Genomic DNA, 26,641 nt, shown 5'->3' with positions numbered 1-26,641 from the left:
TTAAAACAATTTTTCACGCTGTTCTCCTTCAGTTCCATGCTAATCCCTCAACCTTCAGTACCCTACCCAAGTGATCACTCCTCGCGTGTGAGCCTAGACTGTGGGTGCCAGCAGGGCAGGATATATGAGGGGTGACGATGGCATAGTGGAAATGCCACTGGCCTAGTAAGTCAGGGGCCCAGGCTGATGCTGTGGAGAATATGGGTTCATAATCCCACTGTGGTAGGAGTTGGAATTTAAATTCAATTAATAAAATCTGGAATTGAAAGACAGGGACCATGAAATCATCACTTTTTTGTTGTTAAAAAGCCACCTGGTCTGCTAATGGAGGAAAGTAGCCCATCCTTACCTGGTCTGACCTACATGTGACCCACAGCAATGTGGTGAATTTTAACTGCCCTCTGAAATGACCGAGCAAGCCACTCAGTTCAAAGGCACTTAGGGATGGGCAACAAATGCTGGCCTTGTCAGCGTCACCTACATCCCAAAAATCACAGTGGAGCTCACTCCTGCTCTCTCCCACTCAGGATAGCAATTGAGAAACCCTGGCTGCTGTTTCTCTTGCAACCCACCCCCCCACTTCCTGTCTCGGTGGCTGAAGCAGCCAACCCATCTCACTCCACAATAGGCTCCGAACTGAACCTGGAGTCATCGGGTCACACACAGACCACGCCAATTGAGGCAGAAGGGGTGCTGTTCCACCTCCACCCCCACCCCCCCGGCCCCCCATCTACTTACAGGTCAAGTATCCTTTATCCATAAACCTGAAAACTGGACACATCCAAAAACCCTGACTCCCCAAAGCCTGTCCACCATCTACAAGGCACAAGTCAGGAGTGTGATGGAATACTCTCCACTTGCCTGGGTGAGTGCAGCTCCCACAACACTCAAGAAGCTCAACACCATCCAGAACAAAGAATCCCGCTTGATCAACACCCCATCCACCACCTTCAACATTCACTCCTTCCACCACCGATGCACAGTAGCAGCAGTGTGTACCATCTACAAGATGCACTGCAGGAACTCACCAAGGCTCCTTCGACAGCACCTTCCAAACCCATGACCATTGCTGTCTAGAAGGACAAGGGCAGCAGATAGATGGGAACACCACCACCTGGAAGTTCCCCTCCAAGTCACTCATCATTCTGACTTGGAAATATATCGCCGTTCTTTCACTGTCACTGGGTCAAAATCCTGGAACTCCCTCCCTAACAGCACTGTGGGTGTACCTACACCACATGGACTGCAGCGGTTCAAGAGGGCAGCTCATCACCACCTTCTCAAGGGCAACTAGGGATGGGCAATAAATGCCGGCCCAGCCAGCGAAGCCCACGTCCTGTGAATGAATTTTTAAAAAAGCACTCTTTTTGAACTTCATCGACCTTCAGCGTGGGATGTTGCTGAGCAGAGCCGACATGACCCAAGCCAACATGAACCTTGCCAACCACACCCAACCTTTAACTCAGGAAGTCTAGTTGTTCATTTGCACCGTTTACCTTATGAACCCTCTTCTACAATCAGAATCGCAGATGGCGCCATGGGTGGGAACTTATTACAGGTACCCTGTATTTATTATTCAGTGGTACATCTTACTATTCTAGCCATTTTATTTACTTTAGACTATAGCTAGCCTAGGCTTCAGCCATTGCAATGTAAGTAGGCCTAGTTCTATACGCAGTATCCGTAAACCAAACCTATCTGAAATCCAAAACGCAGTCAGCCCCGAGGGTTTGTGCTTATTTGAAGGTCTTCCTCCCCAGATTCATGAACCTTTTCCCAGCAAAGATCTGTGGTTTGTCGGAAGTTTGGGTAATTTTTAGGGCCAGCAAATGTTGACTAAAAAAAAGTGAAAGTATGAGAAAAAACTAGTAAGAAATATAGGAACAGACAGTAAAAGCTTCTTCAAGTATATAGAAAGGAAGAGAGTAGCTAAAGTAAGCATAGGTCCCTTACAGCGTCAAACTGGGGAATTAATAATTGGAAACAAGGAAATGGCAGATGCTTTGAACAAGTGTTTTGTATCTGTCTTCACAGTAGAGGACATAGAAAGCAACCCAAGAATAGTAGGAAACCAACAGGCAAAAGGGAGGGAGGAACTCAAAACAAACACAATAACTAGGGAGAAAGCACTGGGAAAACTAATGGGCCTAAAGGCTGACAAGTCTCCTGGTCCTGATGGCATGCATCTGAGGGTCTTAAAAGAAGTGACGGAGATAGTGGATGCATTGGTAATCTTCCAAATTCACTAAATTCTGGAAAACTGTAAATTTAACGCCCCTATTCAAGAAAGGAGGGAGACAGAAAGTGGGAACCTATTGGCCAGTTGGCCTAACATCTGTCCTTGGGAAAATGCTAGAATCCATTATTAAGGAAGTAGTAGCAGGACATTTAGAAAATCAAAATACAGTTAGGCAGCATCAACATGGTTTTATGAAAGACAGTTGTGTTTGCCAATTTTACTGAAGTTCTTTGAGGATTTAGTTAGCAGAGTAGATGAAGGGGAACCAGTAGATGTCGTGTATTTGGATTTCCAAAAGACATTCAATAAGGCGCCACATAAAAGGTTACCACACATGATAAGAGCTCATGGTGTTGGGGGTGATATATTAGCATGGATATAGGATTAGCTAACTAACAGGAAACAGGAACAGGATAAATGGGTCACTTTCAACTTGGCAAACTGTAACAAGTGGAATGCCAGAGGGATCAGTACGGGGGCCTCAACTACTTACAATGAAGGGTCGGACTGTATTGTAGCCACATTTGCTGACAATACCCAAATAGGTAGGAGTTTGCAGGTCCAAATCTCATTTTAGAAACTTGAACCCACAAAATCTTGGCCGACACTCCCAGTGCACTACCAAGGGAACTCTGCTTGAGTAAGGAATGAACTTTGGATGAGATGTTAAAACAAGGCCTTGTCTGCCTTCCTCATGTGGATGTTGAAGATTACACGATTGGAAGAAGAGTGGTGGGGTGGGTGAGGTGGGGGGGTGGTTGGTGGTGGTGGTGGGGGTGGTTGAGGGGGTTGGGGATGGTGGTGGCACATCCCCAGCCTCTTGGCCAATATTTATCCCTCAACCAACATCACTAAAAACAGATGACCTGATCATTATCACAATGCTATTTATGGGAGCTTTCTGTGGCTGCTTCATTCCCTCCGTGACAACTGTCCAAACTCCCTACGTTACAACAACTTCAAAAGTACTGCATTGGCTTTAAAGTGCTTTGACATTTAATGAGGTTGGGAGAGGTGCTACAGAAAGGCAAGACCTATCTTCATACAGTTATAGCTTTCTCTACAGAAATGATGGCCAGAATTTTCCAGCCACCCATCGCAGCGGGTCCCCCACAGTGAGGCAAGCGAGCTATCGAAATCTCCATCCACATTGGCGGGACCTGAAGATCCCACCAGCATGAGGGGCTGTAAAATTCCGGCCGATGTGTTATTAATAGCAAGATCGTAGCAGGAAATAGGGGATTCCTTGGATGAAGGACTTATCTCGTGAGGAAAGATTGGACAGGTTGGGCCTATATCGGTTGGAGTTTAGATGAATGAGAGGTGATCTTATTGAAACCTGTAAGATCCTGAGGAAACTTGACAGCGTGGATGCAAAAAGGAGAGAGACTAGAGCTAATGGACACAGTTGAAAAATGAGGATCTCCATTTAAGATGGCGATGAGGAGAATGTTTTTCTGATATCTTGAGTCTGTGGAACTCTCCTCCTCAAAGAGTGTAAAGGCAGGCTGATTAAATATTTTTAAGGCAGAGGTAGATAGATTCTTGACTAACAAAGCTGCCTCAGTTCATTTGCTGCTGAAACTCCGAGACCCAGCTGAGGCCTTAGTGACATCAAGACGTGACTATTCTAATGCTCTCCTGGTTACCTCCCAATCTTCCTCTCTCCATAACCTTGAGCCCTGCTGCCCACAAACTAACTCCCACCAAGCCCTGTTCCCCCATCGACCCTGTGCTCGCTGGCCTACACTGGCACCTGATTAAACAACGCCTTGATTTTAAATCCCTCTGTGGTCTCTCCCATCTCCTTATCTCTATAATCTCCTCAAGCCCCACAGCTCCCCAAGATATCTGCGTTCCTCCAAATCTAGCCTCATACACAATCCCAATTTTCACCACTCCATCATCCCTCACTCCTCAGGAACATCTTCCGGCATGTTCCATTCATGGAGTCAGCTCCGTACTTAAGGAGGGATACACTTGCCTTGGAAGCAGTTCAGAGAAGGTTCACCCAGCTGATTCCTGGGATGAAGGGACTGTCTTATGAGGAAAGGTGCAGTTTGGGCCTATACTCAATGGAATATGAGTGAGTGGTGGAGGCAGGGTAATTGAATATTTTTAAGTCAGAAGTAGATAGATTCTTCCCTACCAAGGGAGAAAAAGGATGTCGGGGGGATAGGCAGGATCGTGACATTGAGGCCACAATCAGATCAGCCATGAAGCAGGCTCAAGGGGCCGAATAGCCTACTCCTGCTCCTGATTCATATGAAAGATGAAGCAGTCTTGGCATAATTGGTCTAGAGTACAGTTTAGTGATTACATCTCCCACTGCTCCATTGGCCTTTTGGTTGTGATTGATCATGAGTAATGTTTTCACCTCAGGAGGAAGTACAGGTGCGGACTATTTTAATCCCTTGCAGCAGTGCCAAGAAATGAAGCCCAGGTCGCAGTTTTCTGGCATGTTTATCTGCCGCACTAATGTTTTTCTCTCTCCCCCAGGAGAAGGCTGATCTGGGTGAGATAAACTTCTCGTTGTGCTATCTCCCGACGGCAGGGAGACTCACCATTACCATTATTAAAGCCACCAACTTAAAGGCAATGGATTTAACTGGATTCTCAGGTAATTTCGCCACCTCACGTGAGTGCTAGACAGAGGACTCCCTCCTTCTGCTTGCCTCAAACCAGTTTTACTTATCTCACCCCTCCCTCCACCCATCCCTGCCCTCTCTTGGGGCCTTGCTCCTACAGATACTGTCAGCTTCTCTGGTGTGTGAGCTTAGACAGGGAGTGTCAGTTGGCCATTGCTGGCCAAACCCTGACCCCTGACCCTGAACCGTGCACATGCTCCCTATTTTAGGAGTGATGCAAAACTCTCCCATATAAAATTAGTGGGTGCCAGGTGGACAAATTGAATTTTCGATGAGGTCGACATGTTTTTTTGGGGGGGAGGGTTAAGGGAATTAAGGGCTATGAAGCAAAAGGGGGTACACTGGAGTTGAGGTACAGATTGTCCATCACCTAAATTAATGACAGGACAATCTAGAGGGGCTGAATGGCCTGCTTTTGGGGATAATCATTCAGGAATAGGACTGCTGGCTTTATTTACTTTGCCCTTTACCAGTCTGGGGGTGCTGAGGTCAACTGCAGCAATGCCAATGTTATCAGTGCAGACTAGTGTTTGTACCAGATGACTAAAGGCACAGACCCAGTTTTGCACAATGCCTTTATGCAGGCAGAGGTCAGCAGGAGTTGGCAGTAATTTTTTTCCTGTTTGAATGTTGTGGTAGTGACTGGGGGGTCGGGGTGGGGGTGGGGGGGTGGGTGGGGGGGGGGGGGGGGGTGGGGGGTGGCGGCGGGGGTGGTGTGTGTGCGGGAGAGGAGTAAAGGCCCAGTGGCAGCTGGTGGGCCCCAGCCCGAGCATTGTCCAACCCACTCCTCCCCTCTACTCGCAGATCCCTATGTGAAGGCATCGCTGATCTGCGAAGGGAGGCGCCTGAAGAAGCGGAAGACCTCGATAAAGAAGAACACGCTCAACCCGGTGTATAACGAGGCCCTGGTGTTTGACATTCCCAACGAGAACATGGATCATGTGAATGTCATCATTGCCGTCATGGACTACGACTGGTGAGAAGCTCTCTAACCAAATAGGGGTCAGCCCCGGGGTGGGTGGGGGAGGGTGGAAGGTGGGCGCCTGTGAGAGGATTCAGCTCCAACATCCATCTATACTTAACAAAAACAAAAATACCTGGAAAAACTCAGCAGGTCTGACAGCATCTGCGGAGAGGAACACAGTTAACCTTTCGAGTCTTCTGTCGAAGAGTCATACGGACTCGAAACGTTAACTGTGTTCCTCTCCGCAGATGCTGTCAGACCTGCTGAGTTTTTCCAGGTATTTTTGTTTTTGTTTTGGATTTCCAGCATCCGCAGTTTTTTGCTTTTATCCATTTATACTTATGCTGGTACCTGTGTAGCAGTGTGTACAGTGTGTGACTGAGACAAGCAGTCATGGCACTGAAAAGCAAATGCCTAGTAACGGGACAGAATACAGCGTAGATTTACTAGAATCTAAGGACTCCAAGGGTTAAATTACAAGAAGAGATTATACAAACTAGAGTATATACATATATAGGGCTGGCTAAGAGGGGGAGGTGGTGGTGTACTGGTAATGTCACTTAACTGGTAATCTAGAGGCCTAATGGTTTGGGATATGGGTTCAAATCCCACCATGGCAGCTGGTGGAATTTAAATTCAGTTAATAATGCTGGGCTCAGTAGGGCTAAATATTCAGCTTGGCTAGAGGGGGTGGGGCCTGCTCACCAAGGTGTCAGGCATGAGTCCTGAGGTCACCATGTGTCATTTAGATTTTCAGTTTGGCGATCACACAAAGGCCTGTTAAGGCCATTAATTAACTAATTAACCCTATTGAGAAAGTTGCCCATTCAACTTTAAGGTTGGGGGGCAGGCAAAGAGCCCAGGCGGCCTTCACATTTTTATGGAACCTCATCCACGGGGGGGATGAGGTTTCATGAAATGTTTATAAATTAGATAAACGTTTTCATTAAAGTTCATTGACATGTCCCAGCTCACGTGACACTGTCACATGAGGGGACGTGTTAAATTTTCTTTTCTTTATTAAAACTTAAACTTATCTCCCTGAGGCACCTCCTGACTCAGGGACCGCTCAGTGCTTCCAGGCGCGCGTCACGCTGGGTGGGCCTTAATTGGTCTGCCCATGTAAAATGGCGGCGCGGACCTGATCGGGGGTGCGATCAGGAGCACGCCCGCCCCCACACAACCCCGCCCCCCCCCCAATGGGGGGAGAATTCTACCCCATGAAACTATCATTGATTGTTGCAAAACCTATCTGGTTCACTAATGCCCTTTAGGGAAGGAAATCTGCCACCCTTACCCGGTCTGGCCTACATATGACTCCAGACCCACAGCAATGTGGTTGATCCTTCACTGCCCCCTGAAATGGCTGAGCAAGCCACTCAGTTCAAGGGCAATTAGGGATGGGCAACAAATGCTGGCCTTGCCATTGATGCCCGCATCCCATGAAGGAATAAAGGGAAACAAAAGATAGACAAAGAAACGCTGTCCCCATAAAAAGGACTAAGGGACACAGGTTTAAGTTTTGGGAAAAAGATGCAAGGGGGATTTGGAGAAGACCTTTTTGACACGGTGTGTGATAATGACCAGCGGGGGTCGTGAAGCAGAGGCAATCAATGATTTCAAACTGAAATTGGACAAGCACTTGAGGGGGATAAACATGCCGGGCTATGGGGACAGAGCAGAGGAATGGGGCTGACTGGATTGCTCTACAGAGACCCAGCAGGAACTCAATGGTCTGAATGGCCTCCTTCGTGTGTCAAAATGATTCTAATGGCAGAATTGTACATTTCATGGACGGTGGGTTTGTGGCGGTGGGGGGTGGGGGGGTGGGGGGAGCATGGCAGTGACCATTACATTTCTCAAGCAACCTTCCCACCGGCCTCCCCAGCCCTGACTTCGCCACAGTTTTATGTTTGGACAGTTGAGCCCTAGGCCGGCCTGCTTGCCCTTGGCCCAATTGAGGCCCTTAAGTAGCCAATTATTAACCACCTAAGGGCCTCAATTTTCAGACCGGTGGGAGGAGTTCTGGGGCATGGGGAAGCCTATAAATGAACCTTGTTCAAGCCTTGGGTGGGAAGCGGGATGGGGGCCTCCTTTTAACATCGGTGCCTCGCCTCCGCCCACACCACAGAAGCTCCAGCCCCTTCAGGTCCTCCCTACCCTCAGGCCTCTCCACCAACAACCCCCCCAGTCCCCCATCTGCCCACCCCACCCCCGCGGGTCACTTCCCCTCCCTGCCCTGAGCCCCTTAAAACTTACCCGGCCCTGCAATCCCTGGGATTTAGGCTCTGGGGCCTAGTTGCAGTCCCAGTCCTGCAGCTTCTGGTGCTACAGGGACTAGAGAGCTGCTGGCCAATCAGATTAGGCTGGCAGCGCTCTGAGGCAGGACTTTCTCCTGAGTGAGGGGTGGAAATCCCGCCTCTAGCCAATTAACGTTTGTTGGAGCAGGGCAGGCAGTGTCAGCAGGGATGTGTTCCCTGTCGACTCTTCGGATGGTGGGATAGGAAATGCCGCCATTTTAAAAATCCTGGCCAATGAACCAATGAAGTAAGTCAGTCAGCCCCAGAAGGAAAAAACAGTTTGGACCAGTATTCTTATTTCCCAGTTTCTACTGTCTCTCCCTTCAGGGGCGATTGTAGAGAGAAAGGATTAATGTTCGGGGTATGAGCCAGCAGCGCTGGCTGTGGTATCTAAGGCACACCACCAGTGCCGCGACCAGCCAGTGCTGTGGGTGCCATTCCTCACCGCGATGCCCCATTTTGGGGGACTGGTTCTTTAAACATTGACCTGCCTTTTCTCCTGGCCAGTCCTACCTTAGCAGCTCTGTGTGTTTCCTGCATTTTTTTGCTTTCGGTTTGCAATTTCCTTCCTGTGCCTGGTGTTCAGGGAGCATCAGAAACGACATCAGTCGGAGTGATTGGACAATGCAAACAGTACCCGTCAAACCAGGAATGCAACACCCTAGTGGGAGTTTCAGTTGACCTATGGTGATCAGAAACTTAATGGAACAAGCCACATAAATACTGTAACTACAAGATCGGGTCAGAGATTCTACAGTGAGTAACTCGCCTCCTGACTCCCCCAAGTCTTTCCATCATTAAGAAACCACAAATCAGGAGCGTGATAGAATACTCTCCCATTCGCCCGCTTGAGTGCAGCTCCAACAACACTTCAGAAGTTCGACACCATCCCCAGGACAAAGCAACCTGCTTTATCAGCATCCCATCCACCACCTTAAGCATGTGAAAGGTCCCCAGTTTGAAACTGGGTAGAAACATTATCAAAACTTACTTATCAGAGTGAGAGAAAAGTTCCATAGTTCAGGAATCAATTCTTACTGGCAGTGACTCCCAAACCCACAAGCTCTAGCAACTGGAAGGACAAGGGCAGCAGATAGACGGGGACACCACCATCTGGAAGATCCCCCTCCAAGCCACTCACCATCCTGACTTGGAAATATATCACCGTTCCTTCACTGTCGCTGGGTCAAAATCCCGGAACTCCCTCCCTAACAGCGCTGTGGGTGTACCTACACCACATGGACTGCAGCGGCTCAAGAAGGCAGCTCACCCACCACCTTCTCAAGGGCAGTTAGGGATGGGCAATAAATGCTGGCCTTGTCATTGACGCCCACATATCATGAACAAATTAAAAGAAATCTCCTGAAACATTCATGATATAGTGAGGGGGCGAGCTAAACATCATAAAGAAATAATGTGGTAGAAACAATTTTCTTATAATGGGGGATTTTAATTTTCACATACACTGGAAGGTGGTGAATATCTCGGGTAATAAAGACAGTAGCATTTTTAAAATGCGTTTGGAAGTATTTCTAGAACTGACCAGGGAACAGAGCTTACTCAATTTAATCATGACTAATGAGCCAGAACTAGTTAACAATCTGAGAGTAAGGAAAAATCTTGCAAATAGTGACCCGTAATATAATTCAATATTAGGTTTGAATAGAAGATGGTAAACCGAGATTTTACATTTAAGCACGTCAAATTTCGAAAGAGCAAGGAATAAATTGAGTGCATCCGAAGATAAGATATGCATAGGTAAACCTTTAGGCTGACAATGGGAAGCATTCAAAGATGTTTTTGGATTGAACACAAAGCAGTACGCAGTCCTGCAAGGCAAAAGCTCCATTGGTGGAGTTAAGTGAGAATGGTCAACAAGTTAGGTAACAGACAGTATCAAATGAAAAGATGTACACAAAAACAAGGAATGGTAGAGTGCCAACAGACTGGGGTAGCAAGAAAGAGATACAAAGAAAGCGCAAAAAGGGAACACGAGAAAAACTTTTAAGGGGTATCAAAGCTAACAGTGCAAGTTTCTAAAAGTATGTTAGGAGACAAAGGATGGTAAAGGTGATAGTGGACCTGCTAAAGCAGGAGAGACTAAAATGGACAGTACAGAAATGGCAGACTTGTTAAATAAAGTTTTATGTGTCTATTTTTACAATGATTAGATAGGAGCAAAAAATCAAGTGGAAAAACTAAACTAAAAACCATTCAGGACAAGAAATTTATTGAGTGTAATGTAAGCACAAAACTGGAGAAAATAATGGGACTTGAGATAAACAGATCTCCAAGACAAGCTCTGAGCACCATACCTCAGGAAGGACATATTGGCCTTAAGGCAGGACAGAGCAGATTCACCAGAATAATATTAGGGTTTAGAGGGTTAATTTATGAGGGCAGGTTGCATAAACTTGGCTTATATTACTTTGAGTTTAGCAAGTTAAGGCGTGCTCTAAGTAATGTGTTTAAAATGGTAAAATGATTCGACAGGGTAGTTTCTCTATTGGGGAAATTCAAAACAAGGGTGCCTCTTCTTAAAATTGGAATCATGCCATTCAGTGGAATAGAGAAACATTTTTCACACAAAGGGTAGTGGAAGTCTGGAATTGTCTTCCTTAAAAGGCTGTGGATGCTGAAGTCAATTAAGATCTCCAACAGTGAGATTGATGGATTTTTGTTGTGAGGGGATCGAGGGATAGGGATCAATGGTGGATAGACAGGATGTAGACCAGCAGAAGAGGCTTGAGGGCTGAAAGGCCTCCTCTTCTTCCTAATGTTCCAAAGAATGCATAGGGTCGCTTGTACAGAGCGTGAATATTGTTGAAAAGGGAGACCATGTTACTGAAACTTTTCATCTTGCACTTATCAGGACAAACACAAGAAAGCCAAATTTTAAACGATCACGGTAAATTACACTGCAGGAGAAAAGGGTGCAGATTGGTTGACAAGTGGACTCTGGCGTTGCCTTGGAGAAAGCATGGTTCCCCATTGCAATGCCTCGGCAAGATGGAAAGATTCGTCAACTTGTCCCTCTTTTTATCAACGCGTAGGTTGGTGGATTGGGAGCTTAGAAGGACCAAGGGAGTAAAGTTCGGGGGAGGAGGGACGTTGCTGGCAAGCATTTTGCTGAAATAACAGAGGAAGAAGGCAGATTACAATGAAGAGAGAAAGAGTGAATGTCACAGGCAAAAGAACAAAGCAAGGGTCCTTGAACAAAAACAGAAAATGCTAGAAAAACTCAAAGGGTCTAACAGCATCTGTGGAGATAAAAACAGAGTTAACATTTCAAATCTGTATGATTCTTCTTCAGAGCTAAAGAGAAGTAATAATGTGATGAAATTTATACTTAGGCCCTTGAACGCTGGGAATCCAGTCAGTAAAACTAAGGAAACGTTGTTCCTGGTTATTATTTATCAGTTTAACTCAGAAGGTATTTTGAGACATCCGGAGTATATAATAGTTGCTATACAAATGCAAATTCTCTCTAATATTTCTTAAACTTTGATTCATCCTGTTTCAAGTCTTTTGGCCTGGAAGTTTGGAACAGTTTGTTGCCTCTTTAGTGTAGATATCCTAAGTCTACCTGAGGGTAGACAACACCTGTCATTAAAAAAACCATTATCCCATTAGAGAAACAGAGACAGAGCTTTGTCCATTCAGAGGGGGAGAGAACCTTGATCCCTTCAGAGAGAGGAGTCCTTCATCTCCAGGTCTTCTGCCTCCGCTGAGGGGACTAAGAGGGACAGACACAGACAGAGGGGATGAGAACAGACAAACAAAAGGAAAACAGAGGTTTGGGGCTGAATGTTTTGGCCCCGGCAGCAGCCATTTGTGCCAAGGTGAGGTCAGAGACGGCAGGACATGTCCCCATGAGGTAGGTAGCCAGTTAGGACCATTCAGAGCCTCGTTAAAGGCACTAAAGGGAAGCCAGATGGGATTTTCCAGTCAGCCCCCAGTTTCCTGAAGTGATGGGGAGCAGTTTAATTGCCTCAAGGTGTGCACTCAGCATCAGGCTAGTGGGTAGGGTGTGGGGGTGGGAGGGGAAAGGACAGGGAGGGCTACAGTCCAGCCCCTCCTTGCCTGCCTGGGTATAGGTACAGCTAAATATCACCCTGTAGAGTGTAGAGGGGTTACCCCATGCACAGCAATGGCCTGCCTATTGAACCTGTTTTTAATTTAAAGTTCTAGAAAAGTTGGTGAGAGGGTGCCTCATGTCAAAGTGCCCTCTCTGTTACTCACCCTCTACAGCAGCATGCTGTCCTCTGAAGCTGGGAGGCATCCAATTGGCTTCAAGAGCCCACTTGGTGCCCTTAATTGGGAATCTGCCTCTGTGCCAATTAAGGGGCACTTCCATCAAAATCCCAATGAGTGACTGTTTCATCCCAAAGGGAAAATTCAGCCAGAGAGTGAGACATATGTGCACGTGCATGTGTGCACGACACACATGCACACAGACATGCACAAACACATGCACACACACACCACATACACACACACATATACACACACATGCACGGACACACATGCACACAGACACGCACACACACACACACACACACACACACACACGCACACACACACACACACACGCACACACACACACACATACACACACATATACACACACATGCACAGACACATGCACACACAGACATGCACACACACACATATATACACACATGCACAGACACACATGCACACAGACACGCAAACACACACACACACACACATATACACACACATGCACAGACACACATGCACACACAGGCATGCACACACACACCCACACACACACACACACACACACACACATACACACACACATATACACACATGCACAGACACACATGTATACACAGACATGCACACGCACACATACACATGCACACGTGTACACAGACACACACAGGTGCTTCTGCACACACACGCACATGCACACACACACACACACACACACATGTATATATACATACACATACAAACACAGAGGAACAGATCAACAAAATGTCAGAAATACAGTAATAAAAGCAGAAAATGCTGGAAAAACTCAGCAGGTCTACAGCATCAGTGGAGAGAGAAACAGAGTTAACATTTCGAATCCATATGACGCTTATTGAGAGGTGAAATACAGTGTTAGGTAAAGAGTGGGAAAGAGACATCTGGAGAGAAGACTTTTGTTAGAAATGTGAATTTTTCAATAATACATAGACAAAGTAACTCCAGTCATTTCTCTGTGTGTCAAACACTTGCCGATTTATTAAAGATTAAATACTACACTCACTCACGACCAATACCTGAGATTACAAAGGATGCTTCACAGCAATACGGTGCATCAAAGCCTCTCCAGATGTCTTTCTTTATCTACCAATCTCATATTGCAATTGCCTTGTTTTTGAGTTCAGTTAAAAGGACCATTACGTCAGCTCCTCCAAGACCTTCACTCTGGGCTTTACAGAAAGTATTATTAGTGTGGCACAGCAAAGGCTCAAAGAAGCTCCATAGCACAACCTCAGGACATTATATAAGCTACCTTACCTATTGTCTCATTCGGAAAATTATATAGATGGATCCACAAGAAGATTCAGACTTTTCAAGACTATTATAGCTACAGTCTCACAGGTTTATTGTCATTCTGGATTTTCGGAAAATTGTGAAAGAAATTACCCACAAAATGAAGTCTTTCATACAAAGTGGAATTTGAATATAACTTTAACATGTCTTCTCGAACACTTACATCCCACCACAGACAGGAAACCCCCATTCCTGTACTTTAAGGAGGCGTCTAGGCCCTCCCAGCCTGCCTGAGTACAAGTGCAGCTAAAAGCTGTCCTTGTATAGAGATTTCACCTCCCTCTCTGCACCCCCCTCCCCCAACCCTGACCCCCACGCCCTCCTCCCTCCCCCGCTACACCCCTTCCGCCCTCCCCTCCCCCCCACTCCCCCCCACAGTTGTGGCCTGATGGTTGAACGTGTTTCTTCTTTATTTAAAATGTTAAAAAAAGTTGGTGAGAGGCGGCCTCATGTTGAAGCACCCTCTCTCGTATTTACCCTCTACTGCAGTGTGCTGCCACTCTCAACCTGGAAGGCCTCCAATTGGCTTCAAGGGCACGCCTAGTTCCCTTAATTGGACAGGGAACCTGTCTCCATGCCAATTACAGGGGGGTGCCTACGTGAAAATCCCATCGAGTGAAACAGTTCCGACACCTGTTCCCAGCACCAGGTCGGGTAAATCCAGCGTCGAGCCATTTGACAAACATCCATCCAGCTCTCTGAATGTGTCAGAGTTAAGTGCGCCATCCAGGATTGCAATCGGGAGTAGGCAGATGAGGAAGATCCCGGGTGAGATGCCTAGTTTTGATGGATTTGGAGGTCCTGAGGTTGGGTGCTCCCGTTAGGCCGGAATTCTTCCCTGCCCCCGCCAATGGGTGGAGGTTGGGAGGACGGTTGGGGGGGGTGGGGGGGGGGGGGGGTAGAATTTGGCACGAGGCCCAAAAGTCGGTCGGTTTCACGGCGGGATCTTCCGATGCTGCCTGCCATGGTGGATCGGGAATCCCACCGGAAGCCAGCGTGAAGCCGACTTGCATCCCGCTAATGGGATGCAAATGAAGGCTGGACCGGAATCACCCCCCCCCCACCCCCATGCCTGATTCTCCATTAAGCCGGCAAGAAAACACGCCAGCCCAGAACATGTCCGGACAAGTGTGACGTGCTGAAGTAGGATCTCACCGTTAGGGCCTTGCTCAGATCGCGGACATCTGAGGAGGAGAAGGTGCCGGGCTTCCACAGCTACCGCACCCTGGAGGAACACGTGCATCACACACTGGGTAACTCTGTCACGAAGCAGCTCTCTAAGGATTCAGATCTTCATGGATCTCACCGATGCTTCAGCCCTGCTGGGCTGGTAAGGACGCAGCAAAGGAGGGTGGGGATTGGGGAAGGTTTAGGTGTGAGGGGCAGAGGAAGGCCTTAGGGAGAGGGGGGTGAAGATGAGTGGTGGGGGTGAAGGTGTCATGGGGAGGGGTAAAGATGGGAGGTGGAGATTGGAATGGGGAAGATGTAACGGAAGAGAATGGTGCAAGTCGGGAGGCAGCTAATATGAGGGAGGAAGGTGTAAGGGAGGGAGTTTGGAGGGGTGTAAGATGTCGGGGGGAGGGGGGAGTAGAGAGAAAATACGGGGGTGGAGGAAGGAGTTCGGAAGGGGGAAGGTCTCATGGAGGATGAGGGAATACAGGGATGACGAAGAAGTTCAGAGTGGGAAGGTGTCCATAGGGAGAAGGGGTGGGAAGAAGAAGGAGTGAGGGTGGAGGAAGGAGTAAGGGGGGAGGAAGGTGTAAGGGGGTGCATCGTCCAGGTGAACGTGCAAGGTAGGGGTCTGTGGAGTCAATGACTGCCTCCTGGTGAACAAACTGAGGGTGGGTGTGGTGGGGGGGGATGGTTAGAGTAAGAAAGGGCAGAGGGAGGCGGGAGGGTGAGGGTGCGTTGGTAACAGTAGAAGGGGTGGCGGGGGTGATTGGTGGGGTCACCGAGGTAGACACTGACCCTGGGGGTGGGAAGGAAGAGATTGGTGGTTCAACATGGATGGGGGTGGGTTCTCTGGAAGGTAGGGACCGTGCACATTCACTGGGCATCCTGGAATGGAGAAGGGTTTGGGCTGGAAGGTGACGGTGGGGAGGTCGAAGATTATGCCAGGGGTGTCTATTGTTATGGGGGAAAGGCCTAGATGAGTGGGAGGGGAAATGGTAGAGGAGCTCATGAGGAATTTGACCACCACCATCTTTTTGAAATCGAAAGTGGGTGGAGTCTCGTGTCGGACGGGCAGAGGTGCAGCATGGGAGCGCGGTCAGTGGGTGGGCGGAGATGCAGGTCAGCTCAGAGGGACAACTGAAAGAGAACCCCAGCAGGCAGCATTGAAGATGCTCGAGACATTAAGCTGAGTGTGATGGATGAAGGCTCCGCGTGTGTGGGAGAGAGCTTGCACGAGGCTCCGAAAGGCCCTGCCACAGACACTTCTCCCTCCAGAATCACTCATGGTCCGGCTGAACTGCTAGTGTTGGGGGTGGGGAGATGGTGGGGTGGGGGGTGGGGGTCCTGCAAAGCATATGTAATGAGGCTGAATGACAATAGTAGACATTATTTAACAAGAGTGAATATGTTTGCAGCTAATACAATGACAGTGTTCACCTGTGAAACCACTTAAGATCAAATTTTCTTGATTTTACGTTGCCTACCACTTCTTCTAAGTGTTGTCCTGACAGCCGCAGCAGGCGTGGACGAGACCTGTGGAGTTGTTTGCTCTGTTGCCTTTGATAAACTTGGTGGCCATGCCCTGGACAGCTGAGGCCTGGAGAGCCCCGGCTTGCTTTGGCTGTCCCCCTGTGGGCCAGCTGCTCCCCCTGTGGTGACAGAGGACGAGGTTGAAGGGGTTACAGGCAAAGGGGATTCTGAGGGAGTGGACAGCCTCTGAGAGTCCAGAGTGGATGGCCCAGAGCTGTCTAGTTGCTGCTCCACATCCCGTTGGGTGCCCGAGGGCCCCGGCCTGATTCCTTGAGGGGAAGGGTCATCTGGAGGGACGTTGAGGTGCTCCATTCCCCTCTCGCGTAGGCACTGCATGAATTTATCCATGTCAACAGCGATGGAGTGCAGGTCTGTGTGCATCTGTGGCAGAAACTGGGCGTCCTGCTGGACAAGGTTCTCCATGGTGTTCACCATCCTCCCCACGGAGACCTCCATGCGCACACATGTGGGCAGCACTTCATCAGAGAGCAGGCGGACAGACCCCTTCGACTCATGTGCCAGTCTGCTGAGGGCTTCCAACAGCTCTGCGTGATGTGCCCCCACCACTTGCTGACATCTCTCGAGGCTCGTCATCCAACTCGGACCTCACAGATGCCTCTTCCCCAGCAGTCCTCGGAGTGCCGGGGAGCTTGGCCGAACCTCCCTCCTCCTGCTGCGGACACGTGTCCGTGTGGTGACCACCAGATTGTGAGACCCTTCCTAAACTAGCACTAATACCCACTGAGCTGGTGGAGGGTGCATGTGACACCTCTACAGGCGTGGAGCTCCCTCCTGGCTTACCTCTGGGCTGGGGCTGGAGCCGACGCCTGATAGGGAGCCCTCTCCTCTTCCTCCTTCTCAGGCCTCGGTCTCTTCCTGGAGGCACCTGTAAGTGAGGTAGAAGAGTGCAAGTGGCAGCATCAGCTGCCTCCAACATGGATGCACTTTCAACCCTCGGGTTTGCATTGATGCATGAATCCTCATTGTTGGGTGCCCAAAGCTGAGCTCCCCATCGCCAATGGCTCTGTCCTGCTGTACTCCTCCGAGCTCAGATGCCCTGTCCTTGAATTCTGCCCGAAAAATGGTCACCCTCCACCCCCTCCCCCAAACCCTGTCGTCTCATGTTGTGTGCGATTGTGTCGGAGCTTCTCCTGCTCAAAGACGAGAGCATGTTTGAGAGGAGTCGGATGTGGGCATGGATTGGTGCGGTAGAAATTGGTTCATTCATCATCATCCCTCCCCTCAGAAGATAGCCCACCTTGCGGCACATCGTCACTGGTGCGAATTGGGCAGAAGGGCTGTGGACCAGCTCCCTCCAGAGCGCTGAGCAAATCCACAGGCATGGGGAAGGCTCAGACAGGCATGTGATTTGCAGAGGTTGCTGGTTCCCTCTGGGCCTAAGCCAGTTCTGCCCCCATCTTACCCTCAACCAACCACCCCAGCCCCCTTCCATACCATGTTCCATGTCTGCTGAAGGGTGAGGGGGCCACAGTGGACTGCAGTGTGGAAGCACTGAAGAGGGACTGTGAGGCAGGGCATGTCGTTGCCACTAGGCCTTGGGCCTTGACATATTGGAGCCTTTGTGCTTTATGTGACCATCTGATGAGACTCACCCTGGCGGAGCGAATAAGGTTGTTCATCCCCCTCTGGGGCTGTGTTGCTGACTACTTGTGCACCCCCTGGGCACTGAGGGCATTGGCCACTTGCGCCCGTCCAGCGTTGTAATCCCTGCTTGGCCTCCTCCTGCCATCAGGTGGGTACAGCACATTGCTGAGCATCTCCGCATGGTCCAGGAGGACGCACAGGGAGGCGTCACCAAATTTCGGAATTTAGGCCGCTGGATGACCTTGCAGACGTCTCTGTTTTCGGTCTGACAGTGTGGATGTCCGGGTGACTTTTAGATATGGTGCCCAGATATGACAGCGGGACACGCGCTGTCAAACCCGGAAGATGGCGCAGAAACCCCGGATACGTAATTAATTAGGTCAGGGGTGGAAGATATGGCACGGCTTCCCATCGGCCTCTGCAGCGGGAGACACTCGCTGGCCCTGCCGCTGATATTGGACTTAGTCCCGGGTTGGGAGAATTCCGCCCTTCATCTCAGATATCCTTGACTGGGAGCAAAATGAAAACACAGCAGAGGTCTTGACCGCCTCGACTGCCTGCTCGTAAAAAGGTCACCTGGCAAGACCTGGATCAGACTCGCCTTTGATGCTTCTCACAGCCTGTGCCCCATATCACCCAGCCTTGAATTACCAAGTGCTGAAATGGGGAGTTGCCCAGACAGTGGCGATTAAAGGGTTAATGTCGAGGGGTTGGTTGAGCAGATGATGCGCTGTGGATTTCGGGACTGAATCTCCCCCAGTGGGTGGCGGGGGGTGGAGGGGGGCAGGTAGACAGGGTGGGGAAGGGGGAGGGGCTGAGGCGGGTGCAAAGTGTAAAATATTTGAAGTATAACTGCAGTGGCCTGTCAGTGGGAGTTGCCCTCATAGGGAGTGCCTGTTAGATCGCAGCTGAAGCTTTTTACCTCCTTGAGGACGCATGACATAACCGCATTCAACATCCCGGCTTCTCCTGCCAAATGTTTGCAGTGAGACAAGATGGTAAATGGGAAAGTGGGATAGGATTGCAATAAACTGGGATTTCTCTTCAAGATTGCTTCAACAGAAGCATTTTTATATAACACCTTTGCCATACTAACCCACTCCAACCCTTCCTTAATATATCCCTCAACCAACATCATGAAAAAAACATAATATACCTCATTGCTGTTTGTGGGAGCTTGCTGTGTGCAAATTTTCCCACATTACATTGGTGACCACACTTCTAAAAGTATTTAATTAGCTCTAATGCACTTGGGGATGGGCCTGAGGTCGTGCTATATAAATGCAAACTGGAACCCTGTTGAAAGAGAGGAAAGTTTCTCCCCTCACCGACTGCCTGGCCTTACAGCCTAGGACACCCAGGCCACAGAATCACTCACAGGAACAAGTCCCATTTGGTTTTGATACAATAGTCCCAAAATATAGGTGCTGTTATTTGACCAGATGTCCGAGGTGAGGGCCAAGCCAATCCATTTAAATACAAACATCCTGATAAAATTTATCTGGGTGTATTTGACTGACAGCCCTTTCTGAGTTTCAGAGATTTGAAAATTTGATTTGTCCAATATTCTTAAGAAGTAATTCTCAGCTTCTCGTTCAAATTGAGGAATCTGCCATCAAAGGGAGATAGATAGTCAGCAATAAAACACCATGTAATATTCAAGGTCCAGTTTAGCCTACATTGCAGCTCTGCATAGCATCTGGGGTAGGTTTTGTCTTTAACTTTCTGTAAAGGGATCGTTGAGCCAGTAACTGCTGTAAATCCACAGTGTGCCGTTATTTCTGCTCCCTTACCCATTTCCGTTTGAATCTGTTTGGCAGCTTTAAGCCTCAACCACAGTCCAGTGAAGTGTTGATTCTGCCACCTTCCACTGTAGCGGGACATTATATCAGGGAAGATTAGCCTGGAGAAGTTGAGGCTGTTCTCCTTCGAGTACAAGGAGATTGAGGATAGATCTGATTGAGGTGTGCAAGATCATGACGGGTTTGGATAAGGTAGACAAAGAAAAGCCGTTCCCATTGGCTGAGGGAACAAGACAGGGAGGACAAAGATTTAAGATTTTGGGCAAGAGATGCAGTGGGGGGAATGTGAGGAAGAGCTTGTTTTACTCAGCGAGTGGTAATGACCCGGATCTTGCTACCTATGAGGGCACTGGAAGCAGAGACGATCAATGATTTCAAAAGGAAATTGGATGGGCACTTGAGGGAAATACAGGGCTACGAGGATAGTAGAGGGGAATGGGACTGACTGGATTGCTCTCAAGAGCCAACCCGATGGGCCAAATGGCCTCCTTCTGTGCCCTTATGACTCTATGAGTTCTATCCTCACTCAACACCTACACAAGCTAGACATCAATCTGGAGCAAACTGCTGTTCCTTGTTTGGCCCAGGGGCTTGGGAAGAAATGATTAAGGCCCAACTGGAATTCAACGCAGGCCAAAGGTGAAGTCAGGGACTTTCCTGGCCTGTGTGGCTGAGTTTCAGCTCCTTAATTTTCAGCTGGAGCCCAAGGTCCAAGCGAGAAGGACATGGTCTAGATCCAGGCAGGTATTGGTTGCAAAACTTTTGGCTTCCTCAACTGCCTCCATGAAGCCTCTCTGCGTCTCTCCTTTCCTCTTTCCTCTTTACTTTTAAAAGCGTTTCTTAAAGCCCAATTTACTAAGCTATTGGTCACCATCTCCTAACTTTTGCATGAAGGATCAGCATCTGCTGGGGTTAGAAGACCATCTTGGGGGGAAGGCAGCAGGGGGTGTGTGCTGAGGAGGCTATCACTAAACAGGATGTGTCACATCAGAAACATGCTAGACACAACTGAGTATCGGACAGGGACTAATGGGATGGTCAGTTTGATTTCTCTCATTTTACTGTACCGTTCCAAGGTGAATCTCTATCCTGTATTATTATGGGTGGTCTTAGGCACAATGGTAGCATCTCTGCCTCTGGACCTAAAGTTCAGGGTTCAAATCGCACCCAAGACTTGTTAGCCATGGAAGGAGCATTCATGACGCTGTTCAACAAGCTGATAATCAGCCCAGGAATGCTTCCACCACCTTCCCACTATTCCCCAAAGGGAAAAAAGTGTGTGAAGACATGCTTAAAAAAAAACCCATAGTATTTATTTTTTCCTCCCAATTGTATATTTTATATCTCAGATCTATACAGAGATGGCACTAGTTTCTATGTCCGTAACAGGTTTAATTCACAGTGCTCTAAAATGTCTACTCCATGCTTCAGCTCTGGATTCCAGCTCTGTCTGCAGCTTTGTTTACTTTTCTCTGAGTCCAGATCCAGGTTTAACTAATCAAGCACAATGAGTATCAATAGTCAACAGACTCACATAATCAAACACAGAACAACTGAACACTGCACTTCCTTCTCTGTAAAGCACCTTGAGAGATTTTCCACCACAAACGTTCTGATCAAATGGAAATTGTTTTCTTGAAATAGGGGGAGAAAGAATTTGTATTTGTATAGCACCTTTCATGAGCACAGGATGTCTCAATGTACTTTATAACCAATGAAGTATTTTTGACATATAGTTGCTTTTGTAATCTAGGAAACTAGGCAGTTTATTTGCGCACAGCAAGTTCCCACAAACAGCAACCAGATCATGACAGATAATTTGTTTTTGGTGATCTTGAGGGATAAGTAGAGGACAGGACATGAGGGTTAACTCCCCTGCTCGTTGTGGAATAGTTGCCATGGGATTTTGTAACCCTACCTGAGAGGGAAGACGGGGCCTTGGATTAACATCTCATTCAAAAGATGGCATCTCTGAGAGAGCAGCACTCCCTCAGAGCTGCACAGGAAGAGACATGTTAAATCTAGTACTCAAGTCTCTGGAGGAAGAGTTGAACCCACAACCTTTTTGGTGAAAGGCAGGAGTGATACCCACTCAACGCCAAGGGAGGTAAATTGACATAAAAACAAAAAGATTGTTGGAAATACTCAGCAGGTCAGGAGCATCTACAGAGAGAAACAGAGTTAATGTTTCAGATCAAGGTAACTCCCAGAACTAAAGAAAGATAGAAGTGTAAGCACTTTTAAGTCAGTGGAAAGATGGGGGAGGGGGCAGGAAGAACAGAAGAGAAGCTCTGCATTAGGGTGGAGATCATGAGAGATTAAATAACAAAAGATTTGATGATACAACAGCCAAAGAGAGCAGTAATGGGTATAGAAAAGAAACAAAGGTTGTGTCCAAATAAGGCATGAATGGTTACATAGCAACAATCTGAATGGAAAAGAAACAAGGCCAACTCAACAAAACAAGAAGAAAAATACATATAAAACAAGATGAAGATGGAAGTTCTGATCTAAAGTCAAGATTCTTAGAGGGCGTGAGAGGACAGATGCTGAGAGGTTGTTTCCTCTTGTGGGAGAGTCTAGGACCCAAGGGTGTAATCTCAGAGTAAAGGGCCGTCCATTAAAAACAAAGACGAGGAGGAATTTCTTCTCTCAGAGGGTTGTCAATCTGTGGAATTCTTTACCTCGGTGGGCTGTAGAGACTGGGTCGTTAAATATATTCAAGCCTGAGATAGACAGATTTTTAATCAGTAAGGGAATCAAGGGTTATGGGGAAAAGGCAGGAAAGTGGAGTTGAGGATTATCAGATTAGCCATGATCTCATTGAATGGGGGAGCAGGCTTGATGGGCCGAATGGCCTACCTCTTCCCCTACGTCTTATGGTAACTCAGTGTTGTGTCGAGAAAGCTGTTGGGTGCCCGGTCAAAAGATAAGCTGCTGTATCTCAAGTTTGGTTTGAGCTTCACTGGGACACTGTAACAGGCCAAGGACAGAAAGGTTAGATTGGGAGCAAGGTGGAAAATTAAAATAACAAGCACCCAGAAGCTTAGGGTCATGGACTGAACGGATTTCTGATTTCCAGCATCTGCGGTTCTTTGCTTTTAACTTTTGAGTTCAGCTGACAACTTTATCTTCAGAAGAGCTATTGAACACTTCCTGTTAACGTCTCTCTTGCTCTCTCCGCAGTATCGGTCACAATGAGGTTATCGGGATGTGTTGTGTGGGCAATGATGCTGATGGACCAGGTCGAGAGCACTGGAACGAAATGTTGGCCAACCCACGCAAGCCCATTGAACAATGGCACCAGCTGATTGAGGTGAGCTTGAGGCCCTCCGGATAGTTTGGCTGCATTCTTCGGGAGTTGTGTATTGTTGAGAAATTGGCAGTGTTTGACACAGAGCAGGGAAAGTCTTAACAATCAGTCTAGAGTTTTAAACTCATTCCAATTTTCCATCTCTGTTCTATTTCTTTTTTATCCCTCAGGAAAAATTGATGAATAGTTACATGACAAAGAGTTACACCACCAGTACTGGTGCCACCAAAGCAGTTAGCATTGTGGTGGAGAGTCCTCATTCAGACTGAGAGTCTTACCATACACCATATAAGGTGAGTGCTTCCTTCCCCGTTGGGCCAGGCAAGAGAAAATAGAGGGGTTGGAATAATCAACAGTGTGATGGAATGAAGGAGAGAATGAAATATAGATGCTATGATATGGCAGAGGAATTCTGCCACGTGGACCAAGTGATGCTATCACAACGGTTTTGCAATTTATATTTATTATGAGAAGGTGTGTGCACTGAATTTAGAAGTAATGAATCCACCAAGACCTTTAGAGATTTTTAAAAATTAAGTTAAAATATTTATTAACAAAATAAAAGATTTCAAGCACATACATATGACTCAATTACTTATTACTATAACAAATCCTAAAATTCCTAATTGACCTGACTCCCAGTTACACACACTCTTTAAGGCAACAGTCCAAAATAGATTTTAGATTTAAAACGAACCCAGCAAGTTAACACAGTGGAATTCCAAATGGTTCTTCTCTAACCTCAGTTACTTTACACAGCAGACTTATGCACAAATGGCTGGAGGCTTCTTGAAAGCTTTTTCACACACTGCTGTTAGATCTTACATGCCCTTTTCTCATTTGGTCTTTCATTCTCCTTTATATATGTTTCTCCCTCTTTAATATGTAAATTCTATTGTTCCATATGCCTTTGAAACTGTATCTTCCTCATAATATAAACATTTTCATGTTGCCAATATTGTCAGTAACCTTTGGGAAAAATAAACACACTCCTTAGCCTTGTTTATCTAGCTAGTTGTAAACAGGCTAACATCCCTTTGAAATCCAACAATCCCTTCATTTATCTAAAAATGCAAATTCCCTTCACACTTTACATGCTAAGCTAGCATCCATGTTTACTCATTAGCATGTCAAACACATTTCTATACCTAGCTTCTTTTGATGATTTCAAGCTTGCAGTCTTCTTGGCTCCAAATGTAATTAAGTCACAGAGACCCATCTATACTTACCCCCATAAACCTACTTCACAACAAACCAGAGAAATATTATGAAAATTATTATATTTTTATCACAATAGAACACTAATTAGGACACAGCTAGAGAACTGCGTAATGTTCTGGTCAACCCATTACAAAATTAAATGTGATCACCACTAGGGAGGGTACAGAGGAAATTTATCAGGACAGGAATGAGGAATCTTGTGATGAGAGAGGATTTGATAGGCTGAGGGGAGATTTAATTGAGGTGTAGAAAATTATGAGGGGTCTAGGCAGAATAGATGGGCAGGGCATATTTCCCTTCGCACAGAGAAATCAATAACAGGGCAGATAGATTTAAAGTAATTGGTGGGAGAATTAGAGCGGATTTGAGTAATCTTTTTCACCAAGAGGGTGGTGAGGGGTCTGGAACCCATTGCCTGAAAGGGTTGTGGAGGCAGAAACCTTCATTGCACTTTAAAAAAACACTTGGATATGCACTTGGGACACTGTAGCCTACAGGACTATGGGCAAAGAGTTAGAAAATGGCTGGTTCTTCTTCAGCCAGCAAGGACATGATGGGCTGAATAGCCTCCTTTTGTGCTGCCAAAGTTCCTATATGCTTCTACATCTAACAGAGAGAGATGAAGGTAGAGGAATAAATGGAGTGACAGGAGAGTCAGACACAATGACATTCACAGGATGGTGGTGTTGTGTTAATGTCTCTGGACTAGTAATCCAGATACCCAGGCAAATGCTATGGGATCAAATCCCACCATTGCTGCTGGTAGAGTTTGAATTCCATTAATTAAAAAAAAACAATACAGCATATAAATCTAGTTTCATGACCATAAAACTATCAGCAGTTATTGTAAAAATCCATCTGGTTCATTAACATCATTGAGGAAAAAGATCTGCCATCCTGGTTTGGCCTACATGTGACTCCAGACCCACAGCAATGTGATTGACTCTTAGCTGTCCCCTGCAAGCCACTTAGTTCAAGGGATGGGCAACAAATGCTGGTCTTGCCAGGGATGCCCACATCCCATGAAGCAGGGTAGCAGAGATTTAAAGTGACAAAAATGGTAAGGTTAGAGCGAGTGAGGTGAATTCAATAGCGGAAGTAAGAGAAAGTGACTGTTAGCAATAGCTGTGTATTTGTGATGGAGGCAGACAGCGATAGGTTTCTGTGATAAATAGGAACAGCAATAATCTAGTTACTTCAGTTTCATCCTCTCTGTCTTTTCTCTCTCCCACAGGGAACACAAGAAGCCAGCAGTGCTTTTTTTACTTTTCTTCAGTTTTAAAAATCCTTTCTTCATCGCGAAAGAGAGAAAGAAAGGGGGAAACAAAAACATACAAACTTCTGCATCCTGGTCGGAGGAGAGCGAGGAAGAGGGAAGTGGGCATGAAAGGAAGGGATAGACTCATAGATTAACCCATTGGTTCATCTAAAACCATATTCAACCAAATGTGTGCATTTGTGAAGGGGATGTCTGGGAGACCAACTCAGGACTGACTCCCGAGCCGGAACCGAGGTGAATGTTTGGAAGCGATGCAACTATGAAACCGAGTCTTTTGGAGCAAAGATAGCTTCATTTAGAGTGCATGTTTCACCATGTATGTCATGGATGCGTGTGGCTTGGGTAAGACCTATGTGAGTGGGAAATCGCTGGCCCACACCATAACCCACGCCCACTTTCCTTTCATCATCCCCACCCCACCCCACACCCCCTCCCCACCCCACCCCATCCCACGACTTGGGGCTACATCACCAAGTCAAAACACAATCTATTCTCTGCAAATTCCCACCAACCGGATGGATGGAGAGCTGTGCCGCCGGATATGGGTTCCCAGCCCGGGAATTTCAGAAGAATTTTTTTTCTAGAGTCAATAACGTGTTTTCAAAAGCGTTGGAGACCAGGACTTCGGTCACATGGCAGCAACCTTGCTAAGTGAGATTCAAGTGGATTCAGTTGTCCAGGCCTCAGGGTTGGCGGGGGTGGGGCGGTGGTGTGGTGGGGAGGGAGAGGGTCATTGGTAGGGAGAATTTCTATCCTAACCTGCCCATCAGAAAGCTGAAGGGGTTGGGTAAGACCCTAGTTCTGCATTATTGCCAAATTTCACTCTCCTCTAGTCCATGAATGACTTGAGGCAAGACCCAACTGATTCCTCACTCATCAAGGCAGGTTAAGATTACCACTATCTCCTGAGGTGGGAGTGAGAGGGGTCTCCAGTAGCCACCACCCCCCCTACCCTCCATGACCACCTCAAGCCCAGTGCCAACATCTGTTCTT

The 26,641-nt window shown here is 47.3% G+C and overlaps 1 protein-coding gene across 1 annotated transcript in view; it reads left to right on the top strand.

The window, feature by feature from the left end:
* syt3 (synaptotagmin III) overlaps positions 1-23,417 on the top strand; it is a 64,188-nt gene extending 40,771 nt beyond the window's left edge. The window contains exons 4-7 of the mRNA XM_041177898.1: positions 4,739-4,859; positions 5,692-5,863; positions 23,022-23,151; positions 23,319-23,417. Of these exons, the coding sequence (XP_041033832.1) occupies positions 4,739-4,859; positions 5,692-5,863; positions 23,022-23,151; positions 23,319-23,417 (522 nt within the window). The remainder of the gene's footprint in view (positions 1-4,738; positions 4,860-5,691; positions 5,864-23,021; positions 23,152-23,318) is intronic.
* Positions 23,418-26,641: the final 3,224 nt, after the last annotated feature.

The sequence above is a fragment of the Carcharodon carcharias genome, chromosome 31, assembly GCF_017639515.1.
Source record: "Carcharodon carcharias isolate sCarCar2 chromosome 31, sCarCar2.pri, whole genome shotgun sequence".
NCBI classification, from domain to species: domain Eukaryota; kingdom Metazoa; phylum Chordata; class Chondrichthyes; order Lamniformes; family Lamnidae; genus Carcharodon; species Carcharodon carcharias.
The sequence above is the reverse complement of the archived record's forward strand: the minus strand, read 5'-3'. Positions and strand labels throughout refer to the sequence as shown.